General features: G+C 44.2%; 1 protein-coding gene across 2 annotated transcripts in view; it reads right to left on the bottom strand.

The window, feature by feature from the left end:
- Positions 1–6: 6 nt before the first annotated feature.
- The window catches only part of LOC129759886 (homeobox protein cut), a 44,191-nt gene continuing 20,173 nt past the window's right edge, over positions 7–24,024 (bottom strand). The window contains exons 5-6 of one of the 2 annotated variants that reach the window (XM_055757439.1): positions 4,305–4,671; positions 7–4,232 (exon numbers count right to left, since the gene is read on the bottom strand). In XM_055757439.1, the coding sequence (XP_055613414.1) occupies positions 1,289–4,232; positions 4,305–4,671 (3,311 nt within the window). In that variant the 3' untranslated portion in view covers positions 7–1,288. The remainder of the gene's footprint in view (positions 4,233–4,304; positions 4,672–24,024) is intronic. The other variant, XM_055757440.1, reaches the window with a different exon arrangement.

Below are 24,024 nucleotides of genomic sequence, written 5' to 3'. Positions count from 1 at the left end.
GCATGGTTTTTCTCTTGTATTTGTATGTTAGTTTTTCTTCTAGTGTAAGTGTGGATGTGTGTGTAATTATTAATGTTTATCTGCTAAATATTTGGCCTTTTTTATCAATGCATTTGTGTGTATGCTGTTTGTCCGATAGTTTTTCCCGTTCTCCTCATTCCCAGACATTTTTCCCACCCATGCTAGTTTATGTACAGTGTGTTGCTGTAAATCATTTTGATTCTCCGTTTCCCGTTTAATTTATTTTTGATTATTTTCATCATGTGTCCGGGTAAAGATAATTTTACTCGCGCAATGTGACGGGATCAAAAACATTTTTGTTTCGATTAGTTCTGCCTATAAGTACGTTTTAAAGTTAGATTTTACCTTTTTCTGATTTTTTCTGTTAATCGTCTAATATTGATTTTATTTTCAATCATTTATCGGCTCGGAAAAGGTAAAAGTAAATGCAAATCGGGAGAGAAAAACTATTGTTTCGGTCAGATCCCGAACGGATGTCGAGTAAATGATTAGCCTTAACAAATCGGGAACAGATCAATGTTACAAAATGTACAGGAGTTTCGCTTTTCGGGAGCGACTCTTACGGGTTTTCAGCTAAAAAAAACTTTATATCCCTTTTGTTTTAAAAGTTAAGCTAGCAGCTTTAGACTACGATTTATTTATATTCTCCATTATACATATTGTTGGATTTCTGTTTCCTTTATTTACTTTAAAACTTGATTTAACAGTCTTCTTATATTGATAGCTCAAAAGAAGGAAAAATAAGGAGTACAACTGAACGTACCTTTAAAAGTGATCTATTTACAGGGAAAGAGTTTTTGCTCCACCACGAGCAATAATATAATGATATATAGTAAAAAAACCATTTAGTTTACAACTGAGGAAGTTGGATCGCAGTCAGATAGTTTCACCTTAAAACGAAATAGTACGATTTTTAGCCTACTTAGATAATGGGAAAAGAACTTGAATAACAACTTAAATAAGAAAATAATTCGAGAAAAAACGCCCGAGAACGTCCTTCCTCGAGCTGTTTTTCTGTTTTGTTCGAATCGATAATCACATTTCCGTCCGATATCCATCCGGCTTTCCGGCGACTTACAGCGGAAAGCTCGAAACTCGATCAGACTTTGCACTCATACCTCCTACAACGCAACAGTTTTTTTTTTTGTGTTATTGTTTCTTTTAGCTATTTTTGTTTTGTTCCTTCGAGATTGCACTGACTTTTTTGTTTTTGTTTACACATTCGTTGGTTCATAACCTCACAATTTGACCGGTTTAGCTCGGCTGCTTAGAAGCCCCACCGTTCGCCCTCTTCAACCAGTTCCGTCTTGACCTGGAGCTCTTCCTTGTCCGCCGATGAGGATGGGTCCGGTCGAGTGACATCTTCCGATGCCTCATCGGCCTTTTCCCGTCGCTCATCGTCTTCTTCCTCGTCTTCCCGTTCGGGCGCTTCATCCTCGAGCGACTGTTTCGAATGCGTCGATTTGGCATCGTCATCGTTTTCGTGATCGCTACCGGAAGCCGCGGCTGCAACAGCAGCAGCTGCCGCAGCCATGGCTGCCACGAACCGTTGCTGAACCGTCGAAACGTTGTCGGCGGACTGCATCATGCCGTTGAGGATATCGGCGGCATCTTTTTTGTCACCTCCGACTCCGGCGACCAATCCGGCCAGGTTGGCTTCCGGGTTGACCCACTGAGGAGCGGCAGGTTTTCGTCGGTTGATGCGGGACATGGCCTGCACCAACGACAGACCGGCAGCCGTAGAATGTTCATCCGCTTCGCTTCGTTTCGATCCATCGTCCATTGATTCGGCGTCGCTCATGTGACTTTCTCCGTCGTGATCACCGTCTTCTTCGTAATCTTCTTCGCCTTCGCGTTTCAGGTGCGATGGCATCGAAAGATCAAGTCCGCTCATCTGCTCACTGACTGCTTTGTTTAGGGCTGCCAGATCGACATCTCCCGGGATAAAACCTCTGCTGATCAGTGCTGCCAGATTCGGGTTGGCTGCGAAGTATGGCGGATACGGTAGCGGAACTCCTCCCAATCCCATGCGTTCCTTTTGGATTTCCATCAATCGCTGGCTCAGCATGATGCGGAACTGAACGGGATCCAGGGGTACGCCGGTTTGGTTGTCTCGCGACGGAATCGGTTCACTCGGTTGACCGTGGGGCACTTGCTGTTTCAGTCGCATACGGTGGTTGTGGAACCAGTTGGTGATCGTCCGGGTCGATAGGCCTAGTTCCGTAGCCAGGAATTCGATCGTTTGCACGTTAGGGTAGGGATCCAGGGCGAAAGCCAACCTAAGGGCTTCCTTCTGCTCTTCGGAAAATAGAACCCTCTGTTTCTTGTTCGGTGGAGCGCCGGCTGACCCAACGGATCCCGGCCCGGGCGAGTTCGAGTGGTAGAACTCGGAAGTGTCGTTGCTGCTGGTGTCGGAGCTGTTGTCCTGGGCACCGGGCCCGGTCGATCGACGACGCTTGCTAGCCTCGCGGCGTTCGTTCTTCAGCATCTGCAACCGTTCGACGTTGTTGGCGTCGCTTAGCCATAGCTGCATCCGGATGAACGGTTCCCGGCCCTTGATGCTGAGCATGTGCCACGGTTTCGGTTTGGAAAGGAGTTCCGAGACGGATCCTTGCGAGAGTCCGAGGACGGCTTCGCCGAAGATCTTCTGGCCGATGTTGTTGGCTAGGAGGGCCTCCTTAATCTTGGTGGTGATGGTTTGGGTGTCGAGATCTTGGGTTAGGGCGGCCATTTCATAGACGGTTGGGGAGATGTGTTGCTGCATCGGGTTTCGGAGGGCGTTCATGCCGGGTGGTGGTCCAGGTGGACCAGTTGGGGTGGATTGAAGTTGCGGGGAGTGGATTCCGAGCATCATGGGTTTTTTGTCGAGGCCGGGGGTTTGCAGAGGGATGGCATGTTGGGGTGGTACTCCGGGTGGCGTTAGGAGCATCGTGTGTGGGGAGAGTTGCTGGCGCGATTGACTGAGCGTTGAGTCTCGGGAGGGAGTCTGCTGCGGGTGTGGAATGGGTGAGGGTTGGGAAGATGGAGGTTGTCTAGCGGCTGCTTCCTGTTGAGCTTGTTGGGCGGCAGCGACCAGTTGTTGTTGATGCTGGTGTAGCTGCTGTTGTTGGTGTTGAAGCTGCTGGGCCTGAGAGGTCGGGACCATTTGCTGCATCTGGGACATCTGCAGCTGGAGGAGTGTCTTTTGGTCTTGATGGAGCTTGGAGAAGGAGTCGCTGAGCATCTTGGGCATCGGTGGCATCTGTTTGGCCATGATTCCGGGGATTTGTGGGGTACCGCTGTAGTTTCCGGTTCGCATGAGTTTTTCCGGGGCGATCTTGTACTGACTGGCGACTAGTTTATGTACGGCGTTTTCGTCTTCTAAGAACATCTTCATGCGGATGAATGGTTCGCGGCCTTTCTGAGTGAGCATGTGCCAGGGTTTGGGTCGCGCTAGGAGATCGCTAACGGATCCTTGAGAAAGGCCCAGCACGGACTCGCCAAACAATCGCTGACTGATCGAGTATTGAGAAAGGGCTTCCTTGACGCGGCGGACGATGTCTTCGGTGTTGAGATTGTTGTAGCAGTCGAACTGCTGCTGAGTGATGGGAGGTAAAATCGCCTTCAAGGGCTTGGACTGCCCGGCGTGATGAGGAATGACTGGAGGTTGTGTGATGAGCGAGTTGGTGATCGAGGCCATCCGCTGCAGGGGACTGGCGGCGGCCGAGAATTCTTCCGATGGGGTGATCACCGGTGGCAGGATACTGTTGGCGATGGGGCTCGGAGCCGATGAGGCAGTCGTTGTGGGTGTACAGGTGCCTGGTTCCGGTTTCGGCTTGACCAGGTTAAATGCGCTGTGCTTCATGGCGTCGTCGACTTCCTTGTTGGCGGCATCGATTTCACACTCGAGATCGGTCATCGAACCGTTCAGTTTGGTTGATTGTTTCTCTTTGGGTATGGACAGATCCTGGATGGATCCGTTGAGGCCGGGCTGTTGCTGAGCTTGGCTGGCTTGCTGTTGTTGTTGCTGCTGCTGTTGCTGTTGTTGCTGTTGCAGAGCAAGAAAATTGGGGAGGTTCGAGATGTTAGGAATTCCAGGGAGACCAGCGGCGGCGTTCTGCTGCAGCTTGGCCAACTCCCGGTGGTACGCCTCTAAAGCCATTCGAATGTTATCGTCCTGTGGTCGCTCCATCGGAGGCATTCCACCACCGAGGAAGTGCGGGAACAGGAAACTGAATCGGGAGAAAAGAGAAGAAAATTGTTAATCAACGTAATTTTGGACAAATAGAGGGGGGGAAACTTACTTTGGAAACTCTCGAGGACTTCGCATCAATTTGGAGAACTCTTCCTGGTAGATTTTGGCGATCTTGTCCTGGGACAGATCGTCGCCCTTGTTGATTGAGGATCGTCGGCTCAAGAAGTCTTTGGCAAACGGCGACTGGACGTCGCGGGAGTGTGGCGATTTGGACTCGTTATCGCTGTGCTGCGAGTCGTCCAGGGAGCCAAACTGCTGCAGGTTCATGTGATGTTGCTGCTGCTGGGACGGATGCAGCGGGGTTTGGTGATCTCGCTTGATCATAGACTGCGCCTCCGAGAGAATGTGCTGAATGCGGTCGTCGTTCATGTCCGATCCCTCGGGCCGTCCGAATGGTGGCATACCAGGTTCTGCAGCTGTAATTAGTACACATATCTGTTTATTAAAATAAAAACCGAGACATCTCGGACCCGCCATTCCGGGACTGGAGATGTAACTAGGTGAGGTGGAAGAGTGCAAGGATACCCGCTGGGTGTTTGGCGGGGAAAACGAAGAAAAATGGAAACCATCTCACCACTCCATCGTTGCATTATTGGCATCGCCGCCGTATGGCCAATGCCAATAACTAAACGAACGACTAAGTCTTCGATGGGCGTCTCTTCCTTCATTTTCCGGATTCCCGGGGCACATCCTTACTCTTCTTGAGTTGCTTTTCTTTCGCCATCCGTCATGGTCGGTCGATACACCAGAAATGGATACAAAAAACCACTACTTGAAATCTACATTTTCTACTGAAAGAGCATATCAACAGCATCATTGCGCTGTACCATCGCCGGCAACGACGATGACGGCGTTGTCGGTTTGTCTCCCCGTTTTCCCCATTCCACTGTTTGGGGTTTGGACAAGTTATTGAAGGGAGGAGTGCAGCAGCATCAAAAGACAAGAGCGCACAACATCAAGCAGACCCAGCAATGAGGAGAAGCACAACAGAAAAAAAAGACAGAGCCCATCCAAGTGCAATCGCAAGTCTCGATCTATATTTATATGTTTGAAGCTTTTATAAAATTTATATAAAACGACTCTGGCAGTTTTTTTTCCTGTTCTTCTTCCAGAGGGCTCTCGGTGGTCCCGCACGTCGTCGTCGTTGGTTGTGAGCGATGGCCGGCAACATACCCGGGCAACAGAGAACACACACCCAACCCAAACCCAACAACATATCAAGCTGACGAAGCCCGGGTCCGGACAAATGGCGAAGCACTTTGTCTTGTGTTTGCCATTTTTAATTTTTCTCCTCTCCTGTGGATTCGCCATCATCATCATCATCGTCGTTGAGGTACACAAACATCGACGTAAGAATCCGAGAGGCCACAAGACCATCAACAGCATGCAGAGTTGTGTGGTGGAGCCCGCGAGGACTCACGATCACGACGACGACGACCACGGGCACTTAATGGAAGACGAGTCGTTCCGCGTCTAACCAGAGGACGCAATCTCTGGAGAAAAAAAAAACGTGCGGAACTAATTGGCATTTAAAGGGGCAGCCACCATGCTGGAGGTGAAAAAGACACCTTTTCTATCAACCGCCCACATCACACCACGTGAAGAAAGGTTCTGTTCCGTGGCTAATGTGGCTTCCCCATGTGCTAATGCAACCAGCAGACCACCGGATTCGTTGTTGTCCTTCGTCGGGTTTTTGTGTTCCGGCGTGGGGTCCCGTTAAAAGGAAATCAAAAGCGGTGACAAGGTTCCATCAAAATCAAATGTTGAGCGACAAAAAAAAATACCAGAAGGCGCTGAAGACAACCCTGGGAAGCGTTAGCTTCCGTTCTTCGTTGGAAGAGAAAATGACATTCGGACCCGGACGAAGTAGGCCGATGATTAGCAGTAATAAGGATCGACCCGATTCGCGGAATCAATCATTCGTCGAGCTGATTATTATTAGAACGTCTGTCGGTTTGTCTGTCAGTTGTTCCGCCGAAGGAAGAAGTTGTAAAAATTTAGCCATTAGTGCACGCGAATCCCGTTTCTCAGTTTGCCCGGGAATCGGGCACACGCAAAGACAACGACGTCGGTTTTTCGGGGTCCGACATTGTCATTAAACGGTAGCCAACGATTGTGTCACGTGATGTGATGATACTGTTTTGATTGGAAGTTTGCGTTTTTTCACTCTCCTCCACTTTCAGATGAATCAAAAGGAACAAACGAAAAAAAGTGGAATGATTTCCCAAGAATTGTTTCCGGACAGCGCCAGGGAAAAGAACCACTGAAGGGTGCTGCTGTTTTGAAGAAGGCAGCACAATTCCGGTATTTCACTTTGAGTGCGGTTCTCGAATAAGAGAGTAGAAAATGATTGAAGGACAATCTTGCGGATTCTGGGATCTCGGCAATCGGAAAAGGCTCTGGTGCCGCTACTCGTTTATTGTAGCTCGAGTGAGTGGGAGGAAGTAATTACGGAGCAAATGTCTGCCTTTTGGGAGGAAGGTTGGTAGCTGTTCTTTTCGCTTGTCCTACAAAACACAGTTCATTTCTATTGATCCGAATCCGAGCGAAGGATTCGGGGGGAAATTGTTCAAGGATCCAAAAGGGAAAAGAAAGAAGCTTTTGTGTTCCGTCAAGTAGGGTTCAAGTAGTGATCTGTTTTCCTACGATTTTCAAATGCCGTTCGGCGATGCCTTTCCCAATTCTTTTGATTGATTATGAATCTTTCAGCTCGTACCTACTGTTCTTTTTTTTTTGTAAACTTCCAGATTTACAAACAAGGGAAGTTCCCCCGTATTCAGGTGGCGCTTGAAGGATTGATTTTTTTTCTGTTCCTGACCGCCGTTCACCCTCGGGTGGGAATTTGTTTTTAATACAACCGCGAGAAAAGGAACCAAGAGAAAAAAAAACGGAAAACATCTTCCGGGCAAAAACCGTCATCATCGATTCTTGCGTATGTTGTTTGCACACGTGTACCCATTCATTGCGGAGGACCTCGCTGGCTAGCAGTGATTCCGTGCGTAATTACCCAATCGTTAAACATCAGTTACCGCACCCAACGATGAGATTCCCTAAGGGGGGAAATCGCGAGAGAAATTGTAATTAAAGGCAATCGACAGGCTCATCAACCTGGCAGGCCGACTGCCAACCTGCCTTCAGGGCTGCTGCTGCTGCTGGACCACGAATCAACTATTTACGCGTACTTAACGAGAAATGTTTTCTTGCATAACGAGGAGGCGCTTCGTTTTTCGCCCTAATGAGACGCAAAGCCGTTCCTGGTGGTCCCATCTGCTGCTAGTCCTATCATCCCGCCGAAATCAGGATGGCCGCGTCGCTTCGCGATATTTATAATTTCTAAATTTTCAAAATGCAATGATCATTCCGAATTGACACTTCATTAAATTTTATCGTGCTTTTCCGCCCCGAATGTGTGGTTTTTGGCGACCCGGCCTCACTCTCACTCACTCATTTCTTTCTCTAACTCTTCGGCTTGCTTCACGTATGAACGGACTGCAAATTGTGATTATTACTAAATTATTTTTATTACCTTTCGGCGGCTCTGTCTCTGTATGCTTCAGGGAACCGAAAACCGGCCGGCCATCATCAAGAGATTGGTGTCCGTTACGTGAATTCTAGCTTCTACCTACCAATCTACTATTTATTCGTAAAAATTTTCAAATTTCACCGAAAATTAGGTGCGAGAACACTGCCTGCCATTAATAATTCCGCTAGATTAGAGATTCTGATCCCATCGAGTGCACTAACCAACTAACTATCGCTCAACGGAACGAAACGGCTGGCGGCGAGCGGCTGGCTGCAGGCTTTAATTATAGTGATGATGAAATAATTTAGAATTTTGTAATAATTAAAACCGATTTCGGCGCATGGGACTCACACGCGGGGACCCTCGGTGAAATGGGTCGTATCGAATGTCGCTGGCAATTAAACGGGCCGCTTAAGTGCGATGTCCTCTCTCTCGTTGTGGCCGCCGCCGCCACGACCAAAATTACGGGGCGATCTCGGCGAGAGCTCATCGGAGATAAATTCGAGACTGGCGCTAGGTTTCCGCCGAGTCAGTGGTGCCTTAATCATTTTTTGTGTAAGATTAAGGCATGTTTTGCTGATGACATTTGTTGCGGATTGAAATCAGATACCATTTGAGAAATCTTGTCTCAAAGTGTAATCTGAATTTTTGTCAGACTTTTCGAGATTTTCAAAACATTCCCGGCTTGAAAACCTTTCAAATAGAAGAATCCAAAGAGGAATATGCTAGGAGAGGAATTGAGACATGAAAAACAGCTCCATCTGATCAAGCTGAAGTCCTTGAAAGTGGACTGAGACTTCTGCTGATGAAAAAACAACAGAGGATTGAGACTTCTGCTAAGAATTGATAAATCACTGGATCTCGACAAAGTGTTATAGAGGCGGATAGAGACTTCTTAGAGATGAACTGTTTGAAAGTGGATTGAGACTTTTACTCTTAAAAACCGAGGGACAGCTGATTGAGACTGCCTCTGGCAGCTGAAAGTAAATTGAGACGTCCGCACATGGATTAGCGATTTGAAAACTTTTGTTTATGAAACTTTCTCAAGTGAGCTTGTCAATATTGTAAAAAATTTCAAAATTATAAAAATTGTTGAAATTGTAAAAATTTCCAGAATTGTGAGAAATGGCAGAATTGTCAAAATTGCCAAATTTTCAAAATTGCTATAACTGTTAGCTATAGCATTGTGATAGCTTCTATCAATATCGATGGATTGATACTTATCTTGTGAAAAAAAATCAGTCATTGAACAAACCTAATGTTGTCAGGATGTAAGTTTGGCATCACTGATCTCATTCTTAAGCGTGTTCGCCAATTAATTGCTGCGGTCGGTCAGAAGCTGCTGGCCAGCGTTAATTCTAGGAACCGTTTCAACCCCCTCGTTGATGATGAGAACCACCACAAGAAACATACAACCGGATCGAGGAAAAATGTGTTTTCCGAAAAGGTGCTGCAGCTCCACATCTCCTTCCCCCCCTGGTTGAATAAAGAACAAGTGTGAGAACATTCCTCATCGACGAAGCAGCGGCGGCGCGAGCGCAACTTCAAATTAATGGTAATTGAAGGGATCAACGTACTTCCCCCGGCTTTCGATTCTCGGTTTGGTTGGACCCAATCTAATAATTTTCGCAATTCCGGATAGAATTTAATTTCATTCCGGCACTCAATCGAGAAAAAAAAATCCCAAAGTAAAACGATTGAAAGTTATGTCTCGAGGTGGCTGATTTTCCGGGGGATTCGGCGGAATCCAATCGAATGCTCAGGTGCGTGCTTTTGTTCATTTGATTTTCCCAATCCGAACTTGAACCGGGGGGGAAAATTCATGACACCGAGCTCGAAGGAATCGTAATGTCTTATTGACAAAATTTTCAACATTCCGTGGCTGAGGACTAGAATTTAATTCCTCACACCCTCGCTCGCCCACACTGGTTTGTTATTTTTTTCGAATGTAAGCCACCTATTTATCATACACGCGCAGTTATTCACTTGCCAACCCAACGTATACATTACTTTGGATCAGCTATCAGAATCAAATCCGGAGGTTGCGACGCAGAAGGTGAATATTATTATTAATCTCATCCACCAGGGAGGGAGGTGGTTTATTATACCCACTGCCTTCATCGGAACTTTCTCTCGGAAACTTTGGGGGTTAAATTTTGACGGAGGAGGATGGAAATGCACCTTTGCCCCGGGAAAAATCTCACATGCATCGACGTTTAAGCTCTGTGTCGACGAAAATCGCTCGGCACTGTCTTTAGAAAATCTAATAAAGATCTTCTACCTTCTTCCGCAGGGAGGGAAAAAGTCGTTGCGGTGAAAACCTCGCCGCGCGCTTGACAGGATGTTATAAATATCGCGGGCGGGATACAGGTTATTTATTTGCTCGTTTTTCTGGAAGAAAGAGGTGCGGGTGTTGAAGACTTTCACCCGGCTGGAAAATGTCGCACCCTTCTCAGATAGCGCGAATACATCTTTCGGAGGAAAGATGCTCACGCCGAAAAATTGATGAAATTGACAATTCTAGGGAGAGGTTTTCACGACACGGAATCAACTGTCGAAGGGAGGCAGGAAATGAAATATCCTCAATATTTATATTAATATCATCTTTTTTTTTTATCACTCTCTCTCTTTTTAGGAAATCGGCAAAGCAACGCCAGGCAAGGGTCGGTTTTATTTGATTCCTCATGTTCGGCTAACGTTTATTGAAATGTAAACAACTTGGGCCTTTCGTCCGATGACGAGAGACGCTGCTGCTTGGTCTTGGTCTAATCATTGATAAATGCCAGGTAATCAATTATCATTAAGGAGCTGCTTCCTTTGGGTGTTTGATCTTTCACATTCGCGTGTGCTTCGGCGTCTTTCCGCTTTCCGCAGAACGATTCCTAGCTAGAGGGATTTGTGATTTATGGAGCGTGCCAATGGCGCTAGTGTACATCATATTTTACGGCTACCCGTGGAAACCCGAAAGTTTATTGGCCGAATTGTCAAATAGTGAGCGCGCTTTCCCCACAGCCTACTTTCGGGGGTAATAGGGTGGGGAGATGTGAAGGGCACGCGATGCGTTGACATCAGTCAGTCGCGCTGATCGCATCCCGCGATTTCGATTTTAATTAGTGCAATGCGCGAGAGCACGATTCAAACATTTTCAAGGATCGAAATGTTATTAACCCGCGTTTAATGATGGTGCTGGCATATGAGAAAAGCCGAGGAAAATCGAAAAATTAATATCGAACTGTTTTTCTCAGAATCGTATACGTGAACGAGCTAGACGAAGAACGTGCAGTCGTCGTCGCCGTTCGGCTCTGCGTGTCATTTGAACAGAAAACAAACAGGGCAAAATCGAATTTATAAATATGTCGGGAATAATTAATTCGACAGTGAGTGGTAGCTTCGAATGGCAACATCGACGTGGCTGTCAGTTTGTCCCATCTCGTCTCGTTTCATCTCATCCTGTCTCCCCAAAAGCAATGAAAGTGAAAGACGATGGATTCATCTTGACGTCGCCCCTCTCACACATAGCAGCGCCGCGAGACTCACGCGACAAGACACCAAATTGACATCGAAACGCAAATGTGACAATATATTTATAATATTATTTTTATTGAAATGTGCGTATCGAGCGAGTAAAACTTAATAGACCGGTTTATGTTCGGGATAGACGGCGAAAGAGCATTCGCTTGTTTCGGCCGAAGAAAGTAGTCTCCTATCCTTCGCCAAGACTGTCTGTTTTAGCCAAATTATTTTCGATCTTTTATGTGATTCCTCCTCCCCTCGCCGATTTCTTGCCGCTTTCCCAACTATCCATCAAATGTCACTTTAACCTCATTCTTCACAGCACCCAGCAAGATTGCTCACACGCTTACTCGCCCGAAGAACAACATCATGCCATTTACATTGAATTCTATTATAAATTGTGTATCAATGTTATAAATAAACTATTGCTCTCGTCGTTCGCGCAAAAAGCCACAGGGTTCGAATTTTATTGCGCATTTCGACCGGGAGGGGGACTGCGACAAATGTCATTCGGCGTGGCGAAAGACGAGCGCGATAAAAGTATTTACAATGGAATGTTTTCTTCTGCTGCTGCCCGGCATCGCCGTCTCCGGAATTGTGAGTAGGCATGCAAATCCGCGCGCAAAACATTGCAAACCAAAAAAAAATGCAGTTGAAGAAGAAGGTTAATCGGGGTAACCGAGCCGGGGACAAATTTCTCATGTTGTTTTGCGGTAGCAAAGTGCAACATGTACAAAACGCGCTCGCGGGGGCACGCGGCTACACGAGATCAAAGATTGAAAATCTGTCCTTTCACATTATTGCTGTTAATTAAAATGAGTTACATTTTCTTTTCTTGCCAATCTTCAAGCGAGAGAAATGCTGTCTGCTTGTGCTACCGATCGCAGTTGGCCGTGATGGGTTTGAACCTTTCTTCTACGTACAATCGGAAGAGCACATGTCGCGGCACCACCACGAGTTGAGGGAAGAAAAAAATACTTTCTTGCCAATTAATTGGCATACTATGATGCATGTTTGACAGATGTGTTCCGATCAAGGAAAAAAATCCCTAGTGGGGGAGACCAGTCAAAACGATCCAATTTCGTTACTTATTGTCATTAGGAAATGGTTCCAAAACGGCAGCACCTGTGCAGTTTTTGTTAAGCGGCTCGCTGACTGCCACCGACTGAATATTCAAATATGTGGAAACAAAACCCAAAACAAGTGATATACTGGTAGCAACTGTTTTCCCGTTTGGCCCTAGCGAACTTGTGTGGGACTCCGGCGAGCGAATACTTAACATAAACAACCGCCAGAGTCGAACATTCACGGAGACAGAGGGGCGAAATTCGCGTGCCAGCCGACAATAAGCCGAGTTTGACGGTGGACAGGACAGTGTGAAGACCCAATCGAATATCCTTGGTCACCTTTGACCGTTGTGGTTGTTTTTTTACCAAAACGCTTCGATTTCCATTCACGGTGGAGTAGAGAGTTAATAAAATGACGCTCATTATGCTGTCAGTTGAAAAATTCATGCTGTCTTAGTGAAAATTGGACTTTCTGGGTATTTAAAAGTAGTGCGTTCAGTTGCAGCTTAAAATTTGACATTGGACAGTGTGAAGGCTCATTCCAATAGTTTTATTCACCTTAGAACACACAAAGCATTTTTTTTACCTTAGAGTAGCGAGTCAACAAAACGCTTCGATTTCAGTTCACTTCGGAGTAGTGAGTCAACAAGACGGCGCTAATTTAGACAATCTTTCTCCCTCAAAGTGATTATTTTACCATACTATTTATGTAAGTCCTTGATGGTTAACACCGGATTTCAATATCAATTTCAAGGTTGACCGTTCCAACATTTTTTTATCATTGAGTATCGAGTCAACAAAACGCTTCGATTTTCGTTTAGCTTGAAGTAGCGAGTCAACAAGATGGCGTTCATCAAGCTGTCAGATTAATGCAATCTTCCTCCCTCGCAGTGATGATTGGACCTTACTATGTATTTTGACATGTGGCGTGCGGTGGTTTGACGAAATGATTAGCCTTGTTTTCTTTTCAGCACTTTGATTGCCGATTGATGAAGTCGGCAAGCCAAGATTTTTATGCGATCATTCTCTGCAGTACCATAAAGCATAATTACATCGACCCGAGCCGTCTCCGAAGCCGAAGAAACTAACGATAGCCGATTGATCGTAAATCATATCCGAACTTCGACTGGGCGACTTCCAGGCAAGCTACCGGTCGCTCGCTGTAAATAAAATTGGGAATAATGAGCGCAATAAACAAATTAATAACCATTTCAAACGGTTGGTTAGTTTTGTTTGTCGGTGGGGGGTCCACCGATATGTATGACAGAGCTTCTTCTGCCAGTGTTTTGCACCGCGTATGAACCGCTTTTGTGTTCCAGAATCGGAGCACTTATTAATATGCTAATGATTCTGGGAGTAACGATATCGCACACACTTGGCAGTTGGACCCTTGCGATTTCTCGTTCGTTTCACCCTTAAATTATGGATTATAGCCAGCACATTTATGGAAATAATTTATTGCAACCGTTTGACGACTGCAAGAGTTCTCTGTTTCCTCTTGAAAAATTAATTTATAAACCTTTGCCCCCCGTTTGTTGCCAATAGGACGTCATTCTAGTTCAACTGGAATCAAAACGGTGTGGGGGGAAACCTCCCAAATGCAACTTTATTTCAATCAGCGTGCTACCTGTTTTGTACGCCTTCCGTCGTCTCAGATGCAATTTTCCTGCTGGTTGGGTTTTCGTGAGCCGGGAAAATTCTCCAGCTGCCACGCTGCTTCCGGTTGGTCCTTCGAACCGGATCCGGGGGGAAACTTTTAATTACGGTGTCCACCGAGAGCCCGAACAAAAGACGCCAAGAAGAGCAAACCCCTCGAAATGCATTTCTCTTGAATCCAAAAAAGGACAGAAAAAGAATCTATGAGGCAGCTGTCATTTCGCGTAGCGAAATTCCCTTCGCTCTGCCAGCTGATCTTTTATCTAATTAATACATTCTTCGCGTGAGATTCGCGGTTTTGGTCGTCGTCTAGAACCGTGATGGTGCAACTATTTGACTACAATTCGAACATTTCGTTTAAAAAGGCATAGCGTTCCCGGTTCTGCCTTCTAAAATTAACGCAAATCGGTCCCCGGTGAGACATTGATGAGGAGGACCTCACGAACGGGACGCAACATTCTCTCTGAAATCGATGTTTGCTGTGTGTGTGGGACAAATGTCACTTTGACATTTAGGCGCTTGCGGACGGAAAATTAGTTGTAACCTACAAAAAATGTGTGGCAGGTGGAAAAGGGGAAACAAAAACGCAAGCGGAACTCAAAAATTGGGTTATGATTTAGCGCTTTTTTGTTTATTTGTTCGGAGCGTTGGAAAGTTTTCGATTCCGGGTGGAATCAGAGGAATAACTTATCAGTTCGACAGGTTTTGGAAAACTTTTCCGTTATTGTCGAAAATAGGTTGGAATTCCAAGGACCTGGTGATTATAAGGTTAGTTCAGATAGTCTGAAATCTAGAAATTTATGTATGGTAGCTCAATATGCAGACGTGAATTATTCATTAGGCCACGATAATTGTCCAATGACGTTTCGAACATCAAAAGATGAAGGTTCTGTAAGTTTTGCAGATTTTTTGTCTGTTTTAATATTAAGTTGCAAATTCAAATATAAGTCGAAGTCCGCAAACAAACATAGTTTTTTATTGAAACTATGTATGTAAACTCAATATTCCGATATAAACTTTTCATTTTTTACCTAAAACTCATGTAAACTCAATATTCAAGCATGAATTACAAAAAAAAACAGGATTATTTTCAGAAGCTATCACGATTGTTTAAAAAATCATGTAAATTAGACAGCATTCAGAAAAAAAGTGAAAAGTTCTTAACATTCCAAAAGAGACCAAAAGAATTCAAGGGTTGTCATGTTAATCCGGAAAAATTATTTGAACTCAATATTCAAACCTGAATTTTCCAATAAATCAGGGTTTTTGTAAGATGACATCCAGATCGTAAAGAATCTACTTTACAATCTTAATGGAATTTCACGATTCAAGTAGTAAAATGATCTTTTGAAAATATAAAATAAAAACAAGAGAGACCCATTAAGAAGTCATCTTCGGAGACAGGTTTAGCTTAAGATATTCGAAAATTATGACATCGATTGTGTCCCCCACTCGCTCGCTCAGTGGCAATCGTTAAAAATTTTCAAATAAAACAACGGTAAATTAATCGCGAGAGATCAAAAGCACTCGTTCTCGATTCTCTCGACTCTAGACTCTCGAAGGCAAACGAAAACGATTGTCAAATTGCGAAAAGCAGCTCTTAAATCTTGACCCCGCCTTTCTGAGTTTCCCCGGAAAGTTAAGCGGGGCGCGAACGATTCAAATGGTTTCTGTTTCGATGTTTTTGATTCGCTCCGTTTTTTTTTGTTGCTTTCTGTGTGTGACAATACATAAAATCATCATCGTTATTATAATGCATAGAGACGGGGGGCTGCTGGACTTTCTGCCAAGAAGAATTAACGTCTCGGATTAAACGAGGAAACCTACTAGAAAGATGAACCGGGGTCGTCCACCTACGCGGGATTATTCTTTTAAAATCGAGACTGAGGATTCCAGCTTAGTTTTGAAACAAACAAGAACAAGTGGAGATCACTTTCCGTTTCAAGTCGATAGAATGCTACTGTTTTGGCTCCCTCAAGAGGTGTATCACGAAGTGCGGAGGGGTCAATTTATGGGGCACAGTTTCCAACGGCAATCGGAATAAATCTTGATGGTGAGCAAAGAAGTGTACAGCTGCTGTTCCGGCGTTCGGCGGCCATCTTTGGCCATCAATGATGAGGGCGCTCACCTGTCGTTTGGTTAATCAAATGTCGGACAAACGGATCGAAGAAGGCGATCGTGCTCTGCTTTGCCAACCAACTAGGCAAAAGCAGCAACAGCAGCGCCTACTTGAGGTCAGAGAAAAAAAACAAAACAGAAGGAAAAACACTGAAAAAAATGAAGGATGATGATGATGGTTTTGCAGTGTGCAGCGCTCTAAACAAGCGCGAAACCATCAGAAGCAACAAAGAAAGAAGCATGGTTATGAGTAATTGGCCATAATTCGAGTGCCCTCCGGGAGCAAGTAGGAATGAAAAAAAAAAAAACGAACTCTTTTTACCTACTCCGCCGGGTAGAAGAGGAAAACCGGTTCCGTCCGCGGTAAATCGTCCGGGAATCGACCATTGAAGAGGAAACAAATGCGAAATGATTAATCAGAAATCCTCACGAGCACAGGGGCGAACGTGTATGTGCTCACATCGAAGGCAGCCAGCGAAAGAGCCTCCGGGGGAGAATGAGTTTAATAAAAATCAAATAAATCCAATTTCGGCAACTTTTGTTTGAACCTTGGCGCGGAGCGCCATCATCATTCGAATTTTCATTGAACTCGAAAATTGTTTGATCGTACTTTTTTTTCGGGAAGACCGAAAACCGTTTGTAAAATTATAAATTTTTAGTGCTTTTTTTTTGCTCCTCAATGTAGGCAACGAAAGGGCGGATGAACTCAAAGCAATCGATGGCTAAGCGAAATTGGCTTCAAGGGGTAGGACACACACTTGCTAATGCATTATCGTGCAATTAACTTCGAGGTCCGTCCAGAGAGGGTGAAAAGCCAAACGGTTTAACCTCTTCCCCCTTCGTCGTCGACGTCGTCGTCTTCATCATAATCATCGAATGGGTTTCTTGAGCCGGAAAACCGTACACCAGTGATGTCTTCATCCCCGGTGAGTGAAAGGTCGAATGCCAAAGTGACCAACCATTTGCGAGAGAGAACGTCAGGGGAACATCATCGTCATTATGAAAATGACACTGGAGAGTGGCCCCCATTCATAATGGTGTTGTAACCTTGACTTCCTCCCGGTTGATTCTTTGCATAGATTTAGGCGGTTCGGAAAGGGAACTGACCAGACTAGAAAAGGAGCAACTTTTTAAACTGCCCTGTCCCAAAGTTTGTTTCGTATATGTCCTGACCAAAGTCAGGGGGGTTGAGTCGCTGTCTTCATCAGCGTCGTACAGTTTGGATTGGGGCAAACTAAGAGTGTAGTTTCCAACACGACGACGACGACACCTACGAGAAGGGGGGACAAGATAACTCGCAAACCAAAACCAAGAGGTCGAAAAGGTTAACCCAACTGACTGTAGAGTAGACTGTCGTAAATTGTTTCGAGCACCGGACCCTTGATCGTAATTACAAGCTTGCTCCCAACCCATTCGATTCCAAAGTTGACCAAAGGGCTACGGAATCCGGAAAAATTATCGAACGCAATTAATTTTGAATTATCGGAAGATAAATTCTAAACTTTTTCCTTATCCAACATTCGGGAACCGGACCCGGCTTAAGAGGTTGAACTATTACCGCAATTAACGATCGGCACACCCCCTTCGGAGGAACCGGACACAAGTTGGAGAGAACAACTTGCTTTAATCTAGCTAGTGGGTAGAAAGATACGAGAAGCAAGAACCCATCCAAAAGGGAAGCTGTCAAATTAATCGATAAATTTAACTCGCTACAAAGAAGAGAGTTGAAGGGGGTTTTCCTTACTTTTGCCTTCCCTACCCCCTGTTTTAAGACCAGCTTCGAAGCTTAATCGGATTAAACTAGTTTGATGGATAATGGTGGTCCCTCCTTCTCCTGGTCCAGCCCAACGGCGAACGACGACGACGACGGAGGAAAGCAAAATGGCGATCAGCTCCAGCAAGGCGATGGCTGTCTTTCTACCTCAACACAGCTCAAGAAACGATCCGGGAATGCAATTATTACCCGATGATCTTTTACACGGTTGTGTGTCGAGTGTCGATCCCCGTTAAGTTCATTCATGTGCGAGCATAGAGGGGGCAACCGCTGGCAACACTGCCTGCCTAAACTGGAGCCCACCGATCCCACCGAATGATGATCGTTAAAATGTATTTAATTCTGCTCGGCGAGACGTCATTCATGTGATGGGAAGCAAGCTGAGAGCTATTGTTCTCAAACATTGGCAACGGCAGAACATGACGGCGCGATGACGTTTGGCTGTCATTCGGGCTACCACGGCAACCTGTTGTAGAGTTGGTTAATAATAATAATAATTTGGTTCTGTGAATGCAAGTGTGTACCGCAATAGATAATTGAATCTTGTTTGTTAAGCGTGTATCTATTTGAATAAAATCAGTTAGCTTTCCGTACGTTGAACTGAGTGGTCAATAAAATCTATAGTGCGTTTAAAGTGTGAATTGTTTAATTGTAAATCTGGAAGATTCGACAATTTGGCGCAGTCGGTAGGATAGAACAAGGTGAGTCTCCTAGGCTAAATATTTTTTTCAGTTATTCTGTCGCGAAAAGTCTAAAACGGCGAAAACCTTGAAAGTTATGAAATAAAACAAAATGGCGAATTGAATAAAGTCCGGTCGGAAACCGAAGAGCCTATGAAAAAGTGAGTCCGGTTCGATTAACCGTAGCGCTGTAAGAAATTTTCAAATTGATAAGTTAAAATATTTTCGTGGCGGAAGGAACCAAATGCTAGTCCGGTCGAGAAAACCGAAGAGCAGATAAAGCAAGTCCGGAATTTAATTCTGTAGAGCTATGCGAGTCCGGTTATTTTCAACCGAAGCGTAAGAATATGCAAGTCCAGTTAGAAAACTGAAGAGCAGTGAAAGCAAGTCCGGAATTGATTTCCGTAGAGCTGAAAGTGTCATATTATTGGGCAAATCATTTTGCAAATAAATGCCGGATTAAGGAAAATGAGAAGGATTGCTAATTGAGGTTATGAGTTCCAAATTGAAATTTAAATTGAAAACAAGTAAATTTCTCCTGATATGATGTACAAATAAAACAAATGAAACAAACAAAGAACGATTCTTTTTATTTTCGATAAATAAATGCAAATAGTAAGCGTATCACAAAAAAAAGTAACAAATATTTAGCAGCAAATTATTGTTTCAGATGGATCAGTGGCCACTAGAACCGTTCAATGGTGCAGTAGATGCATCGGATCTCCACCGGGAGTGGGAAGAGTGGCATCGAGCCTTCGAACTTATTCTCGAAATAAAGCAAATTCAATCGCAACACGAGAAACTTTTATACTTACTCGCCCGAGGGGGGCGGAAACTTCAGCACTTTTACTACAACTGCAGACCAGTACAAACTGAAATTTATCCGGAACCTGTAAAAGTGCCATTGATGCCTTCGGAGATACCTGAATACGATAATGCAGTTAAACGCTTGAATCATTTCTTCGTGGGTAAGCGAAACGAACGAGTTGAGCTTGAAGTCTTCCGGGCACTTAAACAATCTTACGGAGAGTCATTCAATCAATTTATTCTGCGACTCCGCACACAAGCTAACCGGTGCGATTTCCACGACCGAGAGGAAAAGGAAATCTTACAACAAGTTACAATGGGAGCAAGGGACGAGCGCGTCAGGGATAAAGGATTAGAAAATACTATGAGTTTGGATGAATTAATTAACTATGCGATCAATCGGGAAATTCTCTCGATACAAAAAGAACGTATGCATCCATTGAAAAATGAAGCGGAAACATCGAATGTATCAGCAATCCAGAGGACGTCAGGAGCAAGGAACCGTGTGAGATATTCAAACTCTGGCCAATTTTCTGATGCTCGGAGAAACTTTAGCGGACAGGACAGCCAATCGGAGTGTTCGAGATGTGGATCCGATAGACATGATACTGAATCTCGAGACTGTTCTGCTAGGATTGCAAAATGTAATAAATGCGGTTTCCGAGGGCATTTTGCAAAGCAATGCAGATCACGACGAAGAGCTTACAACAGAATCCAGAAGCCAAGAAGCAGACAGGAAGCAAACTCTGTTAATGAGGATCAGCAAACAGAATACAATCCAGCTCGTCAATACAGAAGAGATTTGTCACCTAAGGTAGAGTAATAAAGTTTTAATAAGTATTCACTTTTACTATACAAATTATGTTTATATACTGCCATCATAAATTGAACTAAGTTATTGAAATAAATGACAAAATTCAAATCCTAATTTCATTCTGTTCCCCTATCAGGAAAAACCATGCAACAGCGAAAATATTGTTTGCTTCATAGATACCTTCCCAGTGCAATTTTTGATCGATTCAGGATCGGCAATCAATACAGTTACAGAACAAGTTTGGTCTGCTCTTTTAAAAAATAATGCAATAATTTTCAAAAAAAGATTCGGATGTGAAAAGCAATTTTCAGCGTATGCCAGTCCTCAGCCGTTGAGAGTACTTGTTAGTTTCGAAGCATGGATCACAGTGAACGATATTAAACCAAAATGCTATGCTGAATTCTTCGTAATTCAAGGGGCACACAAATCTTTGCTAAGTAAACGTACTGCGGAAGATTTAAAAGTCCTCAAAATAGGCCTTGATGTCCAGAACGTCGAATTGAAGTCATCTAGCTTTCCAAAGTTCCCGAATATCCAAGTTAAACTGTCGATAGATCCCTCAGTTCCCCCTCGTAAAATCTCGTACTTGCGGATTCCAGTGGCTTTAGAAGAACAAGTAGATAGGAAAATAAAAGACTTGTTAGAACAGGATATAATCGAGCCAGCTAATGGACCCCCGGAGTGGATTTCTCCGATGGTCATTGTTCCGAAAGCTAAAGGAGAAATCAGGCTCTGTATTAACATGCGTTATCCAAACGAGGCAATACAACGTGAGCACTACCCGCTACCAAAAATAGATACATTTTTGAATAAGCTAAATGGAGCTAAGATCTTCTCGAAATTAGATATTACGTCGGCTTACCACCACATTGAGCTACACCCAGATTCAAGACCAATAACAACATTTATGACAAACCGAGGGCTTATGAGATACAAAAGACTCATGTTTGGTATAAATTGCGCGCCGGAGATTTTTCAGCGCGTAATGACGGAAATGCTTGCCGGTATTGAGGGTGTTATCGTGTATATCGATGATATAATAGTAGCGGGCAGAACCAAAGAAGAGCACGATTCTCGATTGCAGGAAGTTTTGCATGTGTTGGAACAGAACAATGCTAAGCTTAATGAAGAAAAATGCTCATTTAGAATGACTGAAATAGAAATACTTGGTTTCACGGTTAGTTCAAACGGTATCAGCCCTTCCGAAGAAAAGATAAACGCTATCAAAAACTTCCAAATGCCAAAAACTAAAGAAGATGTGAGAAGCTTTTTAGGCTTAATTAATTTTGTGGGGCATTTCATTCCTAACATGTCAACAAGAACTGAAGCTTTGCGGAAATATGTTCGAGGGGAAATCAATGTGTTTGGAGAAGATCAATCCAAAGCGTTTAACGATTTGCGTTACGAACTATCAAACACTGTGCGGCGACTTGGATTTTTCGATCCAAAAGATCCTATAGAGCTCTATGTAGATGCATCGCCCGTGGGGCTCGGCGCCGTACTTACACAGCGAAACATACAAAACGTTCCAAGAATAATAAGCTTTGCTTCCAAGGGACTAACCAAGGCTGAACGAGTCTACCCTCAAACTCAGCGTGAGGCACTTGCCGTCGTCTGGGCGGTAGAAAAGTTTTACCACTTTCTTTTTGGCACCAACTTCACAGTGTATACCGACCACAAAACTCTTGAGTACATTTTCGGAGGAAAGCACCAAAATGGTAAACGTGCTTGTTCTCGAGCAGAAGCTTGGGCACTTCGGTTGCAACCGTATACCTTTGACATAAAACATATCCCGGGATCAACTAACATATCGGACATTTTATCACGACTTTGTACTGAATCACAAACCTCTTTCGATGAGTCGTCGGAGCATTTCCTGTGTGCCATAGGAGAGGGGATGTCTGCAATTACATTGAATGAAATTAAAAACGAAACTTCTAAAGATGAAACGTTGAGCGAGGTAATGAAATCTATAAGTTCACAAGAATGGCATCCGAGTCTTGTTCGTTACTCAGCATTCGCCAAAGAACTTGGTATCATTAATGAAATAATTGTAAGAAACGATCGCATAGTATTACCAAGATCTCTAAGATCAAAGGCGTTGGATATTGCTCATCGCGGCCACCCAGGCATCGTCACTATGCGCAGAATCCTAAGAGAGAAACTCTGGTGGCCTTACATGGATAATGACGTTGTCGACCGAATACAAACATGTGTCGGGTGTGCTGCTGTTAGAATAGACGGGCCTCCAGAACCAATGCTTCGAAAGAGTATGCCAGAAAGAGCTTGGCAAGAACTGGCGATAGATTTCTTTTCTGCGAAGGAGTTTTCAACGTTTCTTGTTTTAGTTGATTATTACAGCCGATTCTTGAAAGTGATTGAGATGAAAGGCACAGATGCTACTAAAACAATTGATGCCCTTGAAGGAATTTTCGCTGAACAAACTTACCCAGAAACTATTCGGAGTGACAATGGGCCACCTTTTTGCAGCGAAGCATTTGGGAACTACTGCCTGAATAAAAATATAAGATTAGTGCGTACGATTCCCTACTGGCCACAAATGAATGGCCTCGTAGAACGTCAAAACCGGGGCATCCTAAGAGCTTTAAAGATAGCTAAAGCAACCAATGAGGATTGGCGGAAGGCACTTAAAAATTATGTTCATATGTACAATACCACGCCACATTCGATGACGGGAAAAGCGCCTATGGAGCTGATGACGGGGCGGCCGGTTAAAGACCTTTTACCATCATTGCGGACGGAACCTCACTTATATCGAGACGATGGGATACGCGACCAAGATCAAATTAAAAAAATGGAAGGCAAGCTGTATGCCGATAAACGCCGTCGGGCAAAACTATCCGATATCGAAATTGGTGACACTGTTATGCTAAAAAACTACGAAACCGGGAAACTAGAACCAACATTCAAACTCAAGAAATTTAAAGTCGTCGAAAGAAATGGAACCGACACAGTCGTGCAAAGTGAGGAAGGAGTTTTATATCACCGACCGGTATCACATTTACGCAAGTGGCCAAATCAACAGGAATGTATTGAAGAGCTACTACCTAAAAAGAAACTTTGTAAGTCTAGGTTAATCCAATAATTACTAATTTATTTTTCAATACCTAAACCATGAATAATGACCTAGTCTTCTTTGCAGGTTCTGACTCGAGTTTGAATCCTTCTTCAGAAGCCCAGGCAGCAGGACCATCACGAGGCGGGGGTATACCTCTACCAGAATCAGGTAGCGGGCAAACGGACCAGGATGAAGACACTTGCGAGGATTCGATCAACACTTCTGCTCGTTCGGCTCGCCCAAAACGTAATGCTAGATTGCCAGCCAGATATTCTTGATAGACTGACAGAGGAAAATTTTCCATATTGCATGGACTACTAATTTTTTTTTAAAGACTGGAGAAGGAATGTAGAGTTGGTTAATAATAATAATAATTTGGTTCTGTGAATGCAAGTGTGTACCGCAATAGATAATTGAATCTTGTTTGTTAAGCGTGTATCTATTTGAATAAAATCAGTTAGCTTTCCGTACGTTGAACTGAGTGGTCAATAAAATCTATAGTGCGTTTAAAGTGTGAATTGTTTAATTGTAAATCTGGAAGATTCGACACCTGTCAGGGCTGCCATCCGATGAATAAGTCTCTCTGCTTTGAGAAGGAAAAAAATAGCGTCTTAAAGGGTTGAAGAATAAATGACGGGGCCTCAAGTCGTGTACCGATGATAGTAATCTGATTATGGAAATGTTGCCCGTTTCTTCTTCTTCTTCTTTTCCTCGGAACAAGTTTGAGCCCTGAGCTGC

The sequence above is a fragment of the Uranotaenia lowii genome, unplaced genomic scaffold (genome assembly GCF_029784155.1).
Source record: "Uranotaenia lowii strain MFRU-FL unplaced genomic scaffold, ASM2978415v1 HiC_scaffold_303, whole genome shotgun sequence".
NCBI lineage: Eukaryota > Metazoa > Arthropoda > Insecta > Diptera > Culicidae > Uranotaenia > Uranotaenia lowii.
The sequence above is the reverse complement of the archived record's forward strand: the minus strand, read 5'-3'. Positions and strand labels throughout refer to the sequence as shown.